General features: G+C 42.8%; 2 protein-coding genes across 2 annotated transcripts in view; one reads left to right on the plus strand and one right to left on the minus strand.

Moving 5' to 3' along the window:
* Positions 1–13,973, minus strand: part of ACSM5 (acyl-CoA synthetase medium chain family member 5) — a 108,085-nt gene that overhangs the window by 46,332 nt on the left and 47,780 nt on the right. The gene's annotated exons all lie outside the window — the stretch shown is intronic.
* PDILT (protein disulfide isomerase like, testis expressed) overlaps positions 1–13,973 on the plus strand; it is a 34,596-nt gene that overhangs the window by 11,092 nt on the left and 9,531 nt on the right. Inside the window, exons 2-6 of the mRNA XM_047087474.1 lie at positions 1,177–1,383; positions 7,272–7,405; positions 8,243–8,380; positions 11,541–11,651; positions 11,734–11,859. Coding sequence (XP_046943430.1) covers positions 1,177–1,383; positions 7,272–7,405; positions 8,243–8,380; positions 11,541–11,651; positions 11,734–11,859 — 716 coding nt within the window. The remainder of the gene's footprint in view (positions 1–1,176; positions 1,384–7,271; positions 7,406–8,242; positions 8,381–11,540; positions 11,652–11,733; positions 11,860–13,973) is intronic.

A 13,973-nucleotide genomic window follows, 5' to 3' on the forward strand; every position in this document is an offset into this window, starting at 1 on the left:
AGGAGAGAGGTGTGGGGGCTGAAAAGGGGAATGTGTTCTGACTTGAAAGGGAATCAATGACCCCCCTGCCCTGGCTCAGTCCATCTGCCACAGACATCAGGGCACTGAGGGGCCTGCAATCTCAGTGTTATCAGGAAGAAGGAAGGCAAATATGAGTGCCTTTTCGTCCCCTCTCATTTAGGCCAGGAAGGCCTTCTTCTGCTAGGATCACATTCCGGCTCCCTGCCGCCATTTTCCAGAAAAGGGCTCCCTACTCCTAAACCCCCACCCCCACTGCCCAGCAATATGAGGGGCCAAGGAATCTTAATTGAGAGTGTGAGGTCTCTTTGACACCACCAACCCCAAAGGACAGGATCAGAAAGAGTAGGGGAGCATCATAACCTCTCCCCACCTCCATCTTTCTCACACCTGACCTTGCTTGCTTGAGAGTCCCCTGAAATATTACATGCAGCTATAGGGCAAATGGAGGGGCTCAATTTGGCCTGTAACTCCAGGATTTTCTACCAGATGGTGCGCATGTCCCCTCATTCTTTTCCCTAGAATTTCTGACCATAGAAACTGCTCAATAATAATGGTAGTAATAATAATGCATTAGGTCCTTACCATGTGCCAAGCATTGTGCTAAGGGTTTAACATGCCAATATTGGTTACAGAGCTGATTTAGTGGTTCCAAATCCTGGCTATATCTCACTGCCATGTGGCCCTGGGCAAGTAGGACATTTTGCTGCCAATCAGTTTCCTCATCTATAAAATTCATATAATAACCATACCTACCCCATAGGATTAGATGGCTCAATCCATAGAAATCTCTTAGAAATTAATAGGCAACATATAATTGATTGCTAAATAAGTCTTATTTGACTGACAACTCTATGGGGTAATCACAATTATTTTTTTCATTTTACCCATGAGGGAAGTGAGACTCACAGAGTTGGAATGAATTGCCCAAAGTTGTATTACTTCCAGTGTTGTTGAGCACACAGAACCCTGATGCACCTCCCAAATGACCAATTTCACAAAATATGTCTCCCATCCTGTCACGTTTCTGAAAATTTACCTATTACAGCACAGCATGAGGAAAGCCCAGGAGCTAAGCAAGTGAAACCGAGCCTCCTCCCTGAGAGATGGGGAATAAGAGAGGCTCTAGCAACTTCTGACTTATACTGGCTTTTTCAGATAACCCATCATCCAAGCAATCCAGGAGCCTGGCTGAGGAGCTGGGCAAAGCGGTGGAGATCATGGGCAAAGGCAAGAATGGGCTCGGCTTTGGCAAAGCGGACATCACAGTCGAGAAGGAACTTCAAACGGAGTTTAACGTTAAGGAGGCCCCAGAGTTGAAGCTGTTTTTTGAGGGCAACAGGTCAGAACCCATCAGTTGCAAAGGTAATAGTGGTTGCGTGTCAATCAAGGCAATGTTAGCTGTGGAAACACAAACACCAGCATTTCAGTGGTGTGAAAGAATTACAAGTTTACTCCTTGCTCATGTAGAGCCCAGTTGGCAGTCAGAGGGTGGAGGTGGGGGAGTTCTGCTCCCCAAGTCTTTCAAGGACCAAGGTTCCTTCCAGCTTGTGGCTCTGCCCTCCCTTAGGGCCCCTGAGGCCTCCACCATTTTCTCTCTATCTAATAGTTGGGGCAAGGAGCCAGAGGGTTGCCAATGGTAGTGTTGGTGACCCAAGCTTGGAAGTGGCAAACATCATATCTCTTTCCATTGACCAAAATTCTATTACATGGTCCCAGTCAACTGAAAGGCTGGGCAATATGGCCCTGATCTGTGTCCATAAGGAAAATAAGTTTTGGTGAATCCATAGCTGCCTCCACCACAGTTGTATCTCAGCTGGTGGGTTCTAGAAGTACCATGAGGTGGGATAGTGAGATACATAGCTCATAAACTCCCAGAGACCAGAGAGTGAGTTCCTAACTCCACTACCTACCTACTATCCCAATCTTCTACTTTAGAATGATTTTGACAGGGTCCCAGGACAAGGAAGCACTGGTTAACCAAAAGGGAGACTGGGAGATCATGAAACAAGACAGATTTGGGACAGAGTGACTACCAACCACTTTAGTTTCTATCATCATCGACTTTGTTCATTAACTTGTTCATTCACATAAACAATGATCTTACTGAGAAACTACCATGTGTTAAGACCTATATTGGTGTTAAGGATGCCTGAAGATTTATATGTCTCAGTGTGGTACATGGTAAGTCCTAATTTTTTTAATGCTAAATATATAAATGCATAAATGTGTGCAAAATTGATGGATGGATGGATGGATGGATGGATGGATGGATGGAATGAAACTGACGAATGCCAATGTGCCCAAGACAGCCTGTACTATGTTGGGAGAATGCTCCCCTTATATGTATGAATGACTGAGTCAGGAAACTGAGATAGTCTTTTGCAGGGTCTGACATTTAGCAGGTCTGCAATAAGCCTGTTTCAGTTTTGTTGACAAAAACCAAAAGGGCCCAGAGAGTGCCATCACCTCCAGGAGCTGCAGGATACCTTGTGGTTCTCAGAGTGGACACAAGGAGGAATGAGACACAGACTAGACTTTCAGGGGAAGGTGCAGCAAAAGCACCTACCTCAGGGCAGATTAGAAATAAGACCCAACAAGACCCAGCAGTGTAGTGGCTCATAGCCGGCCTATGGGATAATGAAGAGGCAGGGGGAGGGCAGAGAAGAGATGGAGAGAGTAGACAGGAGCAGTGAGAGAAGAAACACGGTGACTGCTGCTTCCTAGGGATATACTGAGTGACAACTGTCAACAATGGTGACTCAATGATCCCAAGACAGGAATCTTTTGTGATGTGTTGGCTTTGGGGAAGGTGGTGAAGAAATGAGAGACACTGGTTATTTTGTTGAAGTCTATATCTGCTTATGGAGTGGCTTAGGTTCTGGGGTGCCCTCACCTCCTAAAGGCCAGGTGAGGTCTGACTTCTTTTTGAGGCAATAAAGGTGACAATGTGGCAACTTCCAGACTGTCGGAGCCCCTTTTGCTAGAAGCCAGTGCCTGGGACCTCCTCTGCCATACAGGAAGCTGCATCACCACCTCCCCCAGGAAGTCTCCTTTGACTGCCCAGGTCAGGGTGCCTGCCCTCCTCTGGGCTCCCACAGCACCTGTGCTTCCTCCTTCAAGGCCCTTACTTCACAGAACTGTATTTGTACTTAGTTGTCTGGTGAGAGCACAGGGTCAGGAGCTGACCTCACTTCCTTTCCCAGGTCCTCTGAAGAGGCTGCCAGAACTGGCACACACCAGCTGGCTTTAAATCCTTACTACATGCCTGAAGAACAATCACTTCCTCTTGTCAAATTTTAATTTCCTCATCTGTAAAATGGGGATGGTGCAAGTATCTACATCCAGGGGTTGCTGGTTAGATGAAACAAGTTTATAAGGCACAAGCCCTGACACATATCTGAACCATTTACTGTGTTCCACCACTGTTCTGGCCCCCTTTTCATATGTCACAGCCCAGTGTAGGGGCTGGGGAATCCGAGGCTTAGAGAAGTGGAACAACAACTTTCTCAACAATCCCCAGCTAATAAGCACTGCAGAAAACAAATGTTTTCTGTGAGGGGCCAGACAATCTCTTTCACAACTACTTAACTCTGCTGATGCAGTGGAAAAGCAGTTCCACAATAATAAATGGGTGTGGCTGTGTTCCAATAAAACTTTATTTATAAAGGCAACTGGCAGGTCAGATTTGGCCCATGGGCTGCGGTTGACCAACCCCTGCTGTGCATTGTGCTGCACTCTAAAGTAAATGGCAGGTGTGGTCCTTATTATTATCAAACCATTAGTTTCCTGACCCTTGTGCAGTGCCCAGGGACACTTAGGTTCTTCATGAATAGTTTTTGAGTTTGAATGGGATAGAATTGCAATTGCCCCACTGCAGGCAGACTTGGGACAAGGAGCCAGCCCATATTTCTACTAGGTTTGCCCATCCCTCTTCTTCTTCAGTATTACCCCCAACCAGGGAAAGAGGCAGTGGGATACTGGGAGGTAACCAGGGCCTAGACTTAGGACAAACACTAGTTATGAGAATTTGAGCCAGCCTTCCAATTCCTCATTTCCTAAATAGGATGAATACTGTCAGTTCTGCCAACTTGACAGGGCTTCCCTGAGCTAAGACGGGCAACAGAGCTCTGCTAGTCTCCTGCCCCAACTTTTATGAAAACTTCCCCATGCAGGGGTTAGTCCTTATTGGGTCAAAGCTATAGTTCTGGTTCCCTTCTAGTCTCCTAAGGATTAATGGTGGGAGACTTGGCCATGGCCTCCTCACTAGCGGGAGGGAAACTCAGGTTGGCTTCAGGGCCTCAGTTAATGATGCATTCACAGCTTGTGCTTCGAAATATGCAGTGGAACGACAGCTCCAGTCAATCATTAACATAACATTCACACCTCAGTTGTTACCATGTCCTCTGGCTCAGAGTCAAGAGTCAGGGGAGACACATGGCCAGCGGGGCAGTGACTGATCTGCAGACACTCAGGAACAAACTATTTATCAAGTTAAGAGCTACCTCAGTCCCATGGGATCCAGAGGGGCAAAGAAAACTCAGACATCCCAGAGAAGATGATCTGAGATCAAATTCCTTTAAGCCAGCTTATCTTATAATTCATTCACCTCATTCATCCATTCTGTAATTATTTCTTGAGCACCTAGTATGAGCCAGATGGTTACAGGAGCTAGCGAGCAAGCTAGACAAAAATTGTAGTTTCAGAAAAAGGTAGAAAGTTTCAGAAAATGTAATAGATCATAAAATAGAAAATGATATGATGGGGAGGAGGGTGGTGGTAAGAAAAGTCCAAACCTAGGACTAATAAGCCAGAGGAGATGCCCTGATTGCTGAGGAAAAGGCAGCACAGGTGGAGGGACTGGTGGGTGCCAAGGCCCAGTGTGCCGGGGGAAGAGGGCATGGCTGCCGTACGGACAGCAGGAGACAGTGGCACATGAGATCGGCACTATGGTTCTGATGACCTGAAATTCAAATGGACTCGGAGGGCTTTTTGTTCACCTTTTTTGGTATTTTCGGGACTTTGAAACCAGTTCCTTTCAGAGCACTTACAACATTTTTTTTTTTCAGACAAATGCCTGTAAGAGAAACTATTTCCATAATTTGTGCCTGCTTCTTTCTGAAAGATGGCTTAGAACATAGAATAGTCTACATGAATGTGAAAATAGAAACTCAGCCTTGGGGCTGAATCCAGGAAGAGAGGGGGACTGCCACAGGGTGGAGTGCCGTGGTCTGAGGCTGGCATGAAGCCTCCCCCATCTCTCTCTGTCCCTTGAGGCCAGCACATCGTCCTTCTATGAACTTCTATAGGCCTGACTCATTGTGGCTTTTAAAATGGCCTAATTGGTATCTACTAAAGCTGAATGCAGCATCCCCTATGACCAGAAATTCTACTCCTGGGCATGTACCCAACAGAAGTGCATACAACGTGCCCCCAGAGACATGCATGAAAATTAATTAACAGCCCCAAATTTGGAAACAACCCAAATGCTTACCAACAGAGGATGGATAAATTATAGAATATTCACAAAACACAATGCTACACAGCCCGTGCAACAGCCCATGAATCTCACAAATGTAACAAAGCCAGACCCCAAAACACACACTGTGATTCCATTTATATGAAGTTCAAGAGCAGGCAGACTAATGCATGCTGTTGGAAGTTAGCATGGTGGTTACCCTTAGGTAGGGGTGTGTCAGGGGCTAGGAGGGGGCCCAGTAGGGACTTGTGAGAGCCTGGCAATGATCTATCTCTTGATCTGGGTAGTACGCAGGTGTGTTCATTCTGCAAAAATTCATAAGACTATACATTATAATTTGTACACCTTTCTGTATGCAAATATACTCCACTGTAAGTTTTTTAAACTTATATTGTTTATATTTATATAAACATATATATTTATATGTAAGCAAGATGCTGAAAATAGAGTCCTTTCCAGTAGATTTACCACCTGACATGCATTCATCAAGCTGCATGCAGCAATTTGTCCTGCACAGACTGCTTGCTCTGCCTGGAAGCCTTTCCCTCTCCTTCCTTGTCCAATTTCCTTCTTATTGCTGCCTTCTTATTGACTCATTTGCATCCTTCAGTTTTCAGCTCATAAGTGATTTCCTCCAGGAAACCCTCCTTGAATACACAGTCTAGGTCATGTATCTTTGCTACAGGCTCATAGAACTTTGCTTTTGAATACCTACTTTGAGTGTGATTATATGCTTGTTTGTGTAATTATTTGACAATTGTCCTAGTCAACAGAACGAGAGCTGCAAAACAGTGTGATTGTGTTTGTTTCTGCTCACCATTATATCCCCAGGACCAAGCACAGCACTCAATAACATAATAGGTACTCAGCACATATCTGTCAAATGAACGAATGAGTGAAGGAATGAATGCTGAGTGAAGGAATATGGGCCTATAGATGTGGTCCAAAGCTACTTAAAACAAACACTGCTTTATCTCATAAACTCAATTTAAATGCTTCATTTTATTCTATAGTAATCTTTGATAGAAAATAGTATTTTATGTTATCTACCATCATGTGGAATTGATGATTCTAGCAAACATATGTCTATAGCTTCATGTACATTTTGGCACACTATTAAGTCTCCCCAGACATGGTATATGTGTCCCAATTTTAGAAGCTAAGATTTTGCTGTGCTTAGCACCTCCCATATGATAGCTGAGAAATGGAAGTCATGACCTATGACCTTCATGAGAAGGTCTCAATGAGAAGTTGGAGGCATAGGCAATAATGGAATTTTCCCAAAGTCACAAAGCTAGCTGGTATTTTTATTTACATTTCATTCATTTATTTTTTTTTTTTTAATAAATCTATCTTCCTGTCACTTTGGAAGGTAGGTAAGAAAAGAAGAGAAGGCATGCTTCCTCTTGGGTTTGATTCCCAGGTGCACTAGTAGAATGGCCATTGGAAAGTCAAACCTCAGTTTTCTCTTTTGCAAAATGGGGAGGGTAAGAGTATCTATCCCATATGATAGTGTTGTTTTGGGGATATAATATATGCAAATTGCTCAGCAGAGTGCCTTGTCCTTGGTAAGTGCTCAATGAAGTTTAGCTGCTGCTGTTAATGTTCATGCCTTGGTACTGGGATGGGGAGGAGTAGAAGGACTGACCTTGGCCTTTAATGTGTCGGAGTCCAAGACTGAGATGCTGCTGCTCATTAAACTTGGAAAAAACAAGTCTTGCTCCAGTTTAAGAGGAAACTGCTATGAGATCCACTTAACTGTCTCTGTTTCCAGGAGTGGTTGAATCTACTGCCTTGGTCGTTTGGTTGAGAAGACAAATTAGCCAAAAAGCATTTTTGTTCAATAACACCCAGCAGGTGTTAGATTTTGTGAAATCCAGGCCCTTGGTCATCATTGGCTTCTTCCAGGTACTGGGGTCAAGAGGTGGGAGGTGACTTTTCAACTGGTAAGGATCCTGTGTCTGGGAAGGGGGGGGTGAGGAGAGGTCTTCCACTTGGGTTAATTCTATGCCCGTTCTTCCTTTTCCAACAAGCTGTTTTTCCAGGGTTAAAATGAAGAAGGAAAGAATGGAAGGTGAAGTGGTAGGAGATGCTAACCAGAAAGGTGGACAGGAATGCAGAGAGAGGAGAGGAAACTGACATTTATTAAATTGGTTTTGATAGTATAACTGATCTTTTGGAGGCCCATTTAGAACATCACTGAATAATAAATAATTTGCAAATTGTTTTTCCTTGTGCAGAATGGTTTCTCATATGTCTCTACTCATGTCCTGTAACTCTGACGATTCTTTCCTTCCCCCAGTAGAAGTCAGAACTTTGGCATTATATTTTTACATAGGAAGAGTATGTGCCTCTTTCTGTCTCATTTCACTTTTCAGCCCCAAGTTTCTCATATTTGGTGATCCATGTGGCCAGATCAGTCGCCTCTTCTGAAAGCGATTAAGGAATAAATGTTTAAGTCTAAACCTGTGTGTTTAGAACAACCTTATTATAAATAATTGGAAAAAATCAAGTTTATCAATTCTCTTCATTAATCTCTGTGGAGTTGTCTATTTTGGGCTTAGTCATAGCCATATAAGTATTCTGAGTATGAAACATCCATGAAAAGGGATTTAGGGGACCCAGGAAAACCCCAGAACTTGGAAAGGTGAGGAGACAAATTGGTCACCATTTCTACCTTGACCTTAAATAAGCCAGGTATTTTGCTTTCTATCAAAGCCTTACCCAACATCCTTCCCCAAACAGGATTTAGAGGAAGAAGTAGCAGAGTTGTTCTATGATGTGATCAAAGACTTCCCAGAGCTAACGTTTGGAGTGATATCAATTAGCAATGCCATTGGGCGTTTCCACGTCACCCTTGACAGTCTTCTGGTGTTCAAAAAGGTAAGATTTTGATTCTATTGATAGTGAAGTGTCTCCAGTTCAAAATAGTGTACAATGCATGTATCTATAGGCTTTGGGTACAAATTCTAGTTCTGCCACTTGTGAACTAAGTGGCATTGGACTAGGCAGCTGCTGTGAGATCACACAGTCTCCTGGAGTTTCTCTGGCCTTTCTAGACATTTTTTATTTTAAGCTCCTCCTCCTCTTCTGGATCAGTAAATGCCATTCATTAAGGCTCAGTCCTCTACCTTGTGTTTTCTTCTGGTCCATCCTCTCCCACCCAACCTCCAACAGCAAATATTGTTCATATAATCATGACTTACAAATCTCCATCTCCACCCAGACTTCTCTACCTCCAGACTTTCATATCCATCACCAACTGTCTCAATATGACCAAGCCTAACACAATCTCCCCTCCAAATCCTCTTACAGTGTTTTCTCCCTTCTCAATGAATGGTGTCACCATTTCTCCCATGTGAGGAAAGTCAGAATACCCAGGCATTATTCTAAAACCTCCCTCTCCTCCACCCTTCACAACCAGTCCATCACTCCAATCCTATTTATTTTAAGTCTAAAATACCCCTTGAATCTATCTATTTAGCTATATTACTACTATCCTAAGTCAAGTGACCATGATCTCCTATACCCTAATACAACATCTACCCAACTGGTCTACCACAATCTCTCTTGTACTGTAAAGAACAATCTTTCCAAAACTCAACTGATGGCCACCTGCCTCCTTCCCACTGGAAAGCCTTTTAATGGCTTCCTATTATTCTTGGGATAAAGACTCAAGTCTCCAATAAGACCTACATGGCCTTTCACAGCCTAGCCTCTATTACACATCTTCCCCTTCTTCCTCTCTGGGATCTAGATCTGAGCTGCCCAATATGGCAGATACTTGTCACATATGACTGTTTACATTAAAATTAGGTAAATTAACATTCTAGTTCCCCAATCAAACTAGCTACATGTGGATAGTGGCTACTGTATTGGACAGCATAGATATACAGAGCATTTCCATCATCACAGAAAGTTCTATTGAACAGTGTTACTCTAAACACTGTAGTCTGGTTCCTGAAACATGCCTTACTCCCTCCCCACACAAAGCCAAATCCTTACAGTAATCATGTTATTTATAGATATGGCTCAGAGTGGTTAGTTTACTTGCCCAAGGCCACATAGGAGGTGGGTGAAGTGATACCCAGATCTGCTTAAGACTGTGAGCCACTACATTTTTACTTGGGCTCTTGGAAGTCATTAAAAAGTGTTAAGTGGGAGAATAAAATAACCTGATTTATGTATCTGAATGGGACAACATAGAGTCTAAAAATAGATCCAAATACATATGGAAATCTAGTATATAATAAAGGTGATATTTTAGATCATTAGGGAAAATATGTTATTCAATGATTAGTGTTGAGAGAATTGGGTAGCCATTTAGAAAAAAAAAATAAAGCTAAATCTATATATTCTCCTTCCACCAAATTAAATTCCAGATTGATTTCTTATTGATTTAAAAATATAACGATGAAACCATGGAAACACTAGAAGATGTCATGGAGGATTTTGCTTCTAAACTTGTAGTGGGAAAGCCCTTTTATGAAGCATTGACAGAAACCCCAAAATCTATGAAAAGAAATACTGATAAATTTGGACCACATAAAAAAATTATTGACAGTTCCACAGAACAAACCTCATCACAATATCAAAAGCCAAAGAGCAAATTTGAAAAATTCAGTTAGGACAAAGTTGGTCTATTTTTATGGTTAAGAGCATGAGTTCTAGAGTCAGACAGCCTGGGGTGGAATCTTGGCTCTACCTCTCACTAGCTTAGCAACCCTGGGCAAGTCACTTCATTTTTCTGTACCTTGATTTTCTCAACTGTACAATGGAAGAAATAATGATTCACAGCTCAGTGAGATGTTATGAGGATTAAGAGTTCTTGCATATGGCATATTTAGAACTGTGTGACCGGTACAATATGAGCTCTTGATAAGTCTGATTAGTATTATCAGACTATTACTACGACCAGAAAAGGGTTTTGGTTCTGTCCAAAGGACAACAGGGGCTGTGCAGTATTTGAGCAAGAGAATGACATAAGTGCTTTTTTTTTTTTTTTAAATTTTTTTTTTTTCAACGTTTATTTATTTTTGGGACAGAGAGAGACAGAGCATGAACGGGGGAGGGGCAGAGAGAGAGGGAGACACAGAATCGGAAACAGGCTCCAGGCTCTGAGCCATCAGCCCAGAGCCCGACGCGGGGCTCGAACTCACGGACCGCGAGATCGTGACCTGGCTGAAGTCGGACGCTTAACCGGCTGCGCCACCCAGGCGCCCCGACATAAGTGCTTTTTAACCGCATCACTCTGGCTGAAGGTAGGGAATGGGATGGAGGGAAATAAGGGGAGAAATTGGAAGACCATTAGAAGGCTTTTGCAGGAGTCCAGGGAAGGGATTTGGACTAGAGCGTAGGATTGGTGGACGCAAAGAGGAGATGGAGTAGAGAGAAACCAACGAAAAGAGCCACCTCTTTGTTCTCCTTCCCCTGCAGACTTTGATCCAGGGCTACAGGGAATTATTTCCTTCTCTATGCTAATTGCAGTCCTTCTGAGAAGCAGTCATCAAACAGGATTAGATATGCAAAAGATTGGGGAAAATGCCTATGAAGGGGAACAAAGGGAGCTGATGTGGGGGGAGGGGCAGGGAGAACTCATCAGGCCAGGATGTAGGTCTGACCCTTTGGAAGGAAAGAAGGTCCTTGATTGCAGTGGAGTTCTAAGAAAGTTGGCCAAAGTTGCCTACCAGAGAAGTCCTGCATCTCCCAGAAATGAGCTTGCCTTAGTATCCCTGAAACAGTGCATCGGTTAGGAGCAGTGTGTAAGATACTGCTCAGCATCAGTACAACTACGTGGATGGGTTTCAAAGCACAGCAGCTGGTTACACCCCCTGCTTTGTAGATTGGAGATTTTCACGGCTGCCACAGACCCATGTTTCACCCACAGGCTGGCCATTCCTATTTATGAAGTAAAGATTATGGATTACACTTGTCATGATGGTATTCCCCTTTTGTCCAAGGGGAAAATTTTGCTATTTATATTTATTAAGTGTCTATATTACGGAAGCTACTGCCCTCTAATGTTTTTCTCCTTTTGTCCAAGGGAAAAATTGTGAATCGGGAGGAGCTTATTAATGACAGTACAAACAAACAGGTCCTCAATCAAGTCATAAAGCAGCACCTTACAGATTTTGTTATTGAATACAACACCGAGGTCAGTGAGCCAAAAGGTCCCTGGGAGAAGGGCAGCTGGGGCAGCTGTGTGCCTGGATGACCTATTTCCCTGGTAATTTCAGAGTAAGGATCTGATTTATGAATTGCACATCCTGAATCACATGCTGCTCTTCGCCTCTAAAAGATCCGAGTCATTTGGTATGATAATGCAGCATTACAAGTTGGCATCGAAGGAATTTACAAACAAGGTTTGTGGAAAGTGGTATTGCCCTTGCCTGCCAGGCTGATTATAAATTAAGCCAGGGAGAACTTGCATATTCATTTCCATACCAGCTTCCTTATTTACATATTGATACTACATATTATTTACTACTTAATTTTAAACCAGCCTCCTCGCTTCTTCCTGTCCAGTGTCTCTTCCTTTCTTGCTATACCTATGCTTCTTCTTGGTATGTGAGGTTTGGTTGCTTTTTGATGGACTATGCTCCAGCAAGGGTGAGTGGTTGCACTGTGGGTGGTTTTTGGCCTGCAGGTGAGGAGGAGGAGAGACCACCCCTGCCTGAGGTCAGGGAATAGGAACAGCCTGAAGGTGTGAAGCAGAAAGGCTTAAACTTTACACAACTTTTCTTCCTCTTACAAGGGATTTTTGTCACTGAGTTTCTAAGCCTCTCAGTTTCAATCACCTCATGTAAAATGGAGAACTGTGTGTAAGAATTAGAAGCATCGTATGTAGAGCAATGAGCAATGTACAGTGAACACTGCTATCATCATTGCTATCATCATCATTAGAAACAAATCTGTTTTTCTTAAGACCTATACCTGTATTTATGTAGTTACCACCACCTGGACTATGGAGGCAATTAGTTTCTTTTTTTCTCTTTATTTTTTTTATAAGAAGTATGGTAATGGCAGGCTTTTTTTCCTTTTCAAGAAAATTACTCTAAAATTCAAGTGAAACAATTAAAAAGCTTAAACCCCAAAATAAATACAAGTAAAGCCACTAGGGCATGAACATATTTAATGTTTGTGCTACATCCCACCATATTCTCCAGGAAGTTTGTTCCAATTACAGAAATATCTCTGGTTAATATTTTTCCTGCTTTATTCAATTTTAAAATATAGATTTTTGATGTAATTCAGTTGATCACAATCTGATTGCTTCCCTCTATTTCTCTTATGTTATGATAGTCAGTACTTAGCCATATTTCTTCCAGATTATTTTTTTAAATTTAGCTCTTTAATCTGGGTGGAGTTTATTTTGGCATATATTGTTAGACAAGGTTCTTTTTTTTTTAATGTTTATTTATTTTTGAGAAAGACAGACAGGTAGAGTGCATGAGCAGGGGAGGGGCAGAGAGAGAGAGGGAGAGAGAAAATCCCAAGCAGGCTCTATGCTGTCAGCTCAGAGACCCACCTGGGGTTCCATCTCACTGTGAGTTCATAACCTGAGCCGAAATCAAGAGTTAGACGCTTAACCAGTTGACTGAGTCACCCAGGTGCCCCTGAGATAAGGTTCTAAATGCCCTTTACCCCAACTATCTAGGTTCCTGAATGCCATTTATTGACTGTGATCCATTTTAGAGCCAAAGACAATGGATGAATACTATTCAGACAGGTCATACCCCCATATCTTATCCTGTTCACATCTAGCCAATATTTGTTGAAAGTATACAAAGGATGGTTCTAATACGTTGCTCTGTTTTCACAGTCTCCCCAGCACCCGGAAGAGTGTCAGGCACATAACAGGGCCCTTAATATTTTGATAGATGAATGACCTGAGGGTATCAGTGTTTGCTGTGGCCTCTAAGTGGCCTCCCCACTTCCAATCTTACTGCTTCTCTGCAACCAGAGTCATTTTTCACAAATTATTGTAGCACTCTCTGGCTTATTATTCTTCAGTGGCCCTCTATCTTATTCAGATAAAACTCAACCTCCTTATTAGAGCTCTGATCTCATCTCTGACATGTCTCTAACCTTGTCCCCCGTGACTCTGTCCCTCATGATGCTGAAGCCACACCAGCCTTTCCTTTCTATTCAAGAACACTTTATGTTCCCTGACCCCAGGCTTTTGCATTAACAATTTCCACTGCCTGGTTCAGTGTTGTCCTGACTTGTTAACTCATCACCCATGTCCCTGCTAAGATGTCACCTCCTCAGATACTCTTCTTGACCTTCCTACCTAACACTGAGCTCTGACCTGACTTCACCTATATGGTCATGTTCTATCACAGTGCCCTTTTTACTGTCTAACTGGCACTCATTACTATATGAATTTATTAATTTATTCACTCCTTTGTTGTCTATTTTTTCCATTAGAACATAAACTCCATGAGGGCAGATCTTATGTCCCCAGTAGGTAGCA

The sequence above is a fragment of the Lynx rufus genome, unplaced genomic scaffold, assembly GCF_022079265.1.
Source record: "Lynx rufus isolate CCGP_SWC_20201006 ecotype Redwood Valley unplaced genomic scaffold, mLynRuf1.p SCAF_23, whole genome shotgun sequence".
In the NCBI taxonomy this organism is placed as follows: domain Eukaryota; kingdom Metazoa; phylum Chordata; class Mammalia; order Carnivora; family Felidae; genus Lynx; species Lynx rufus.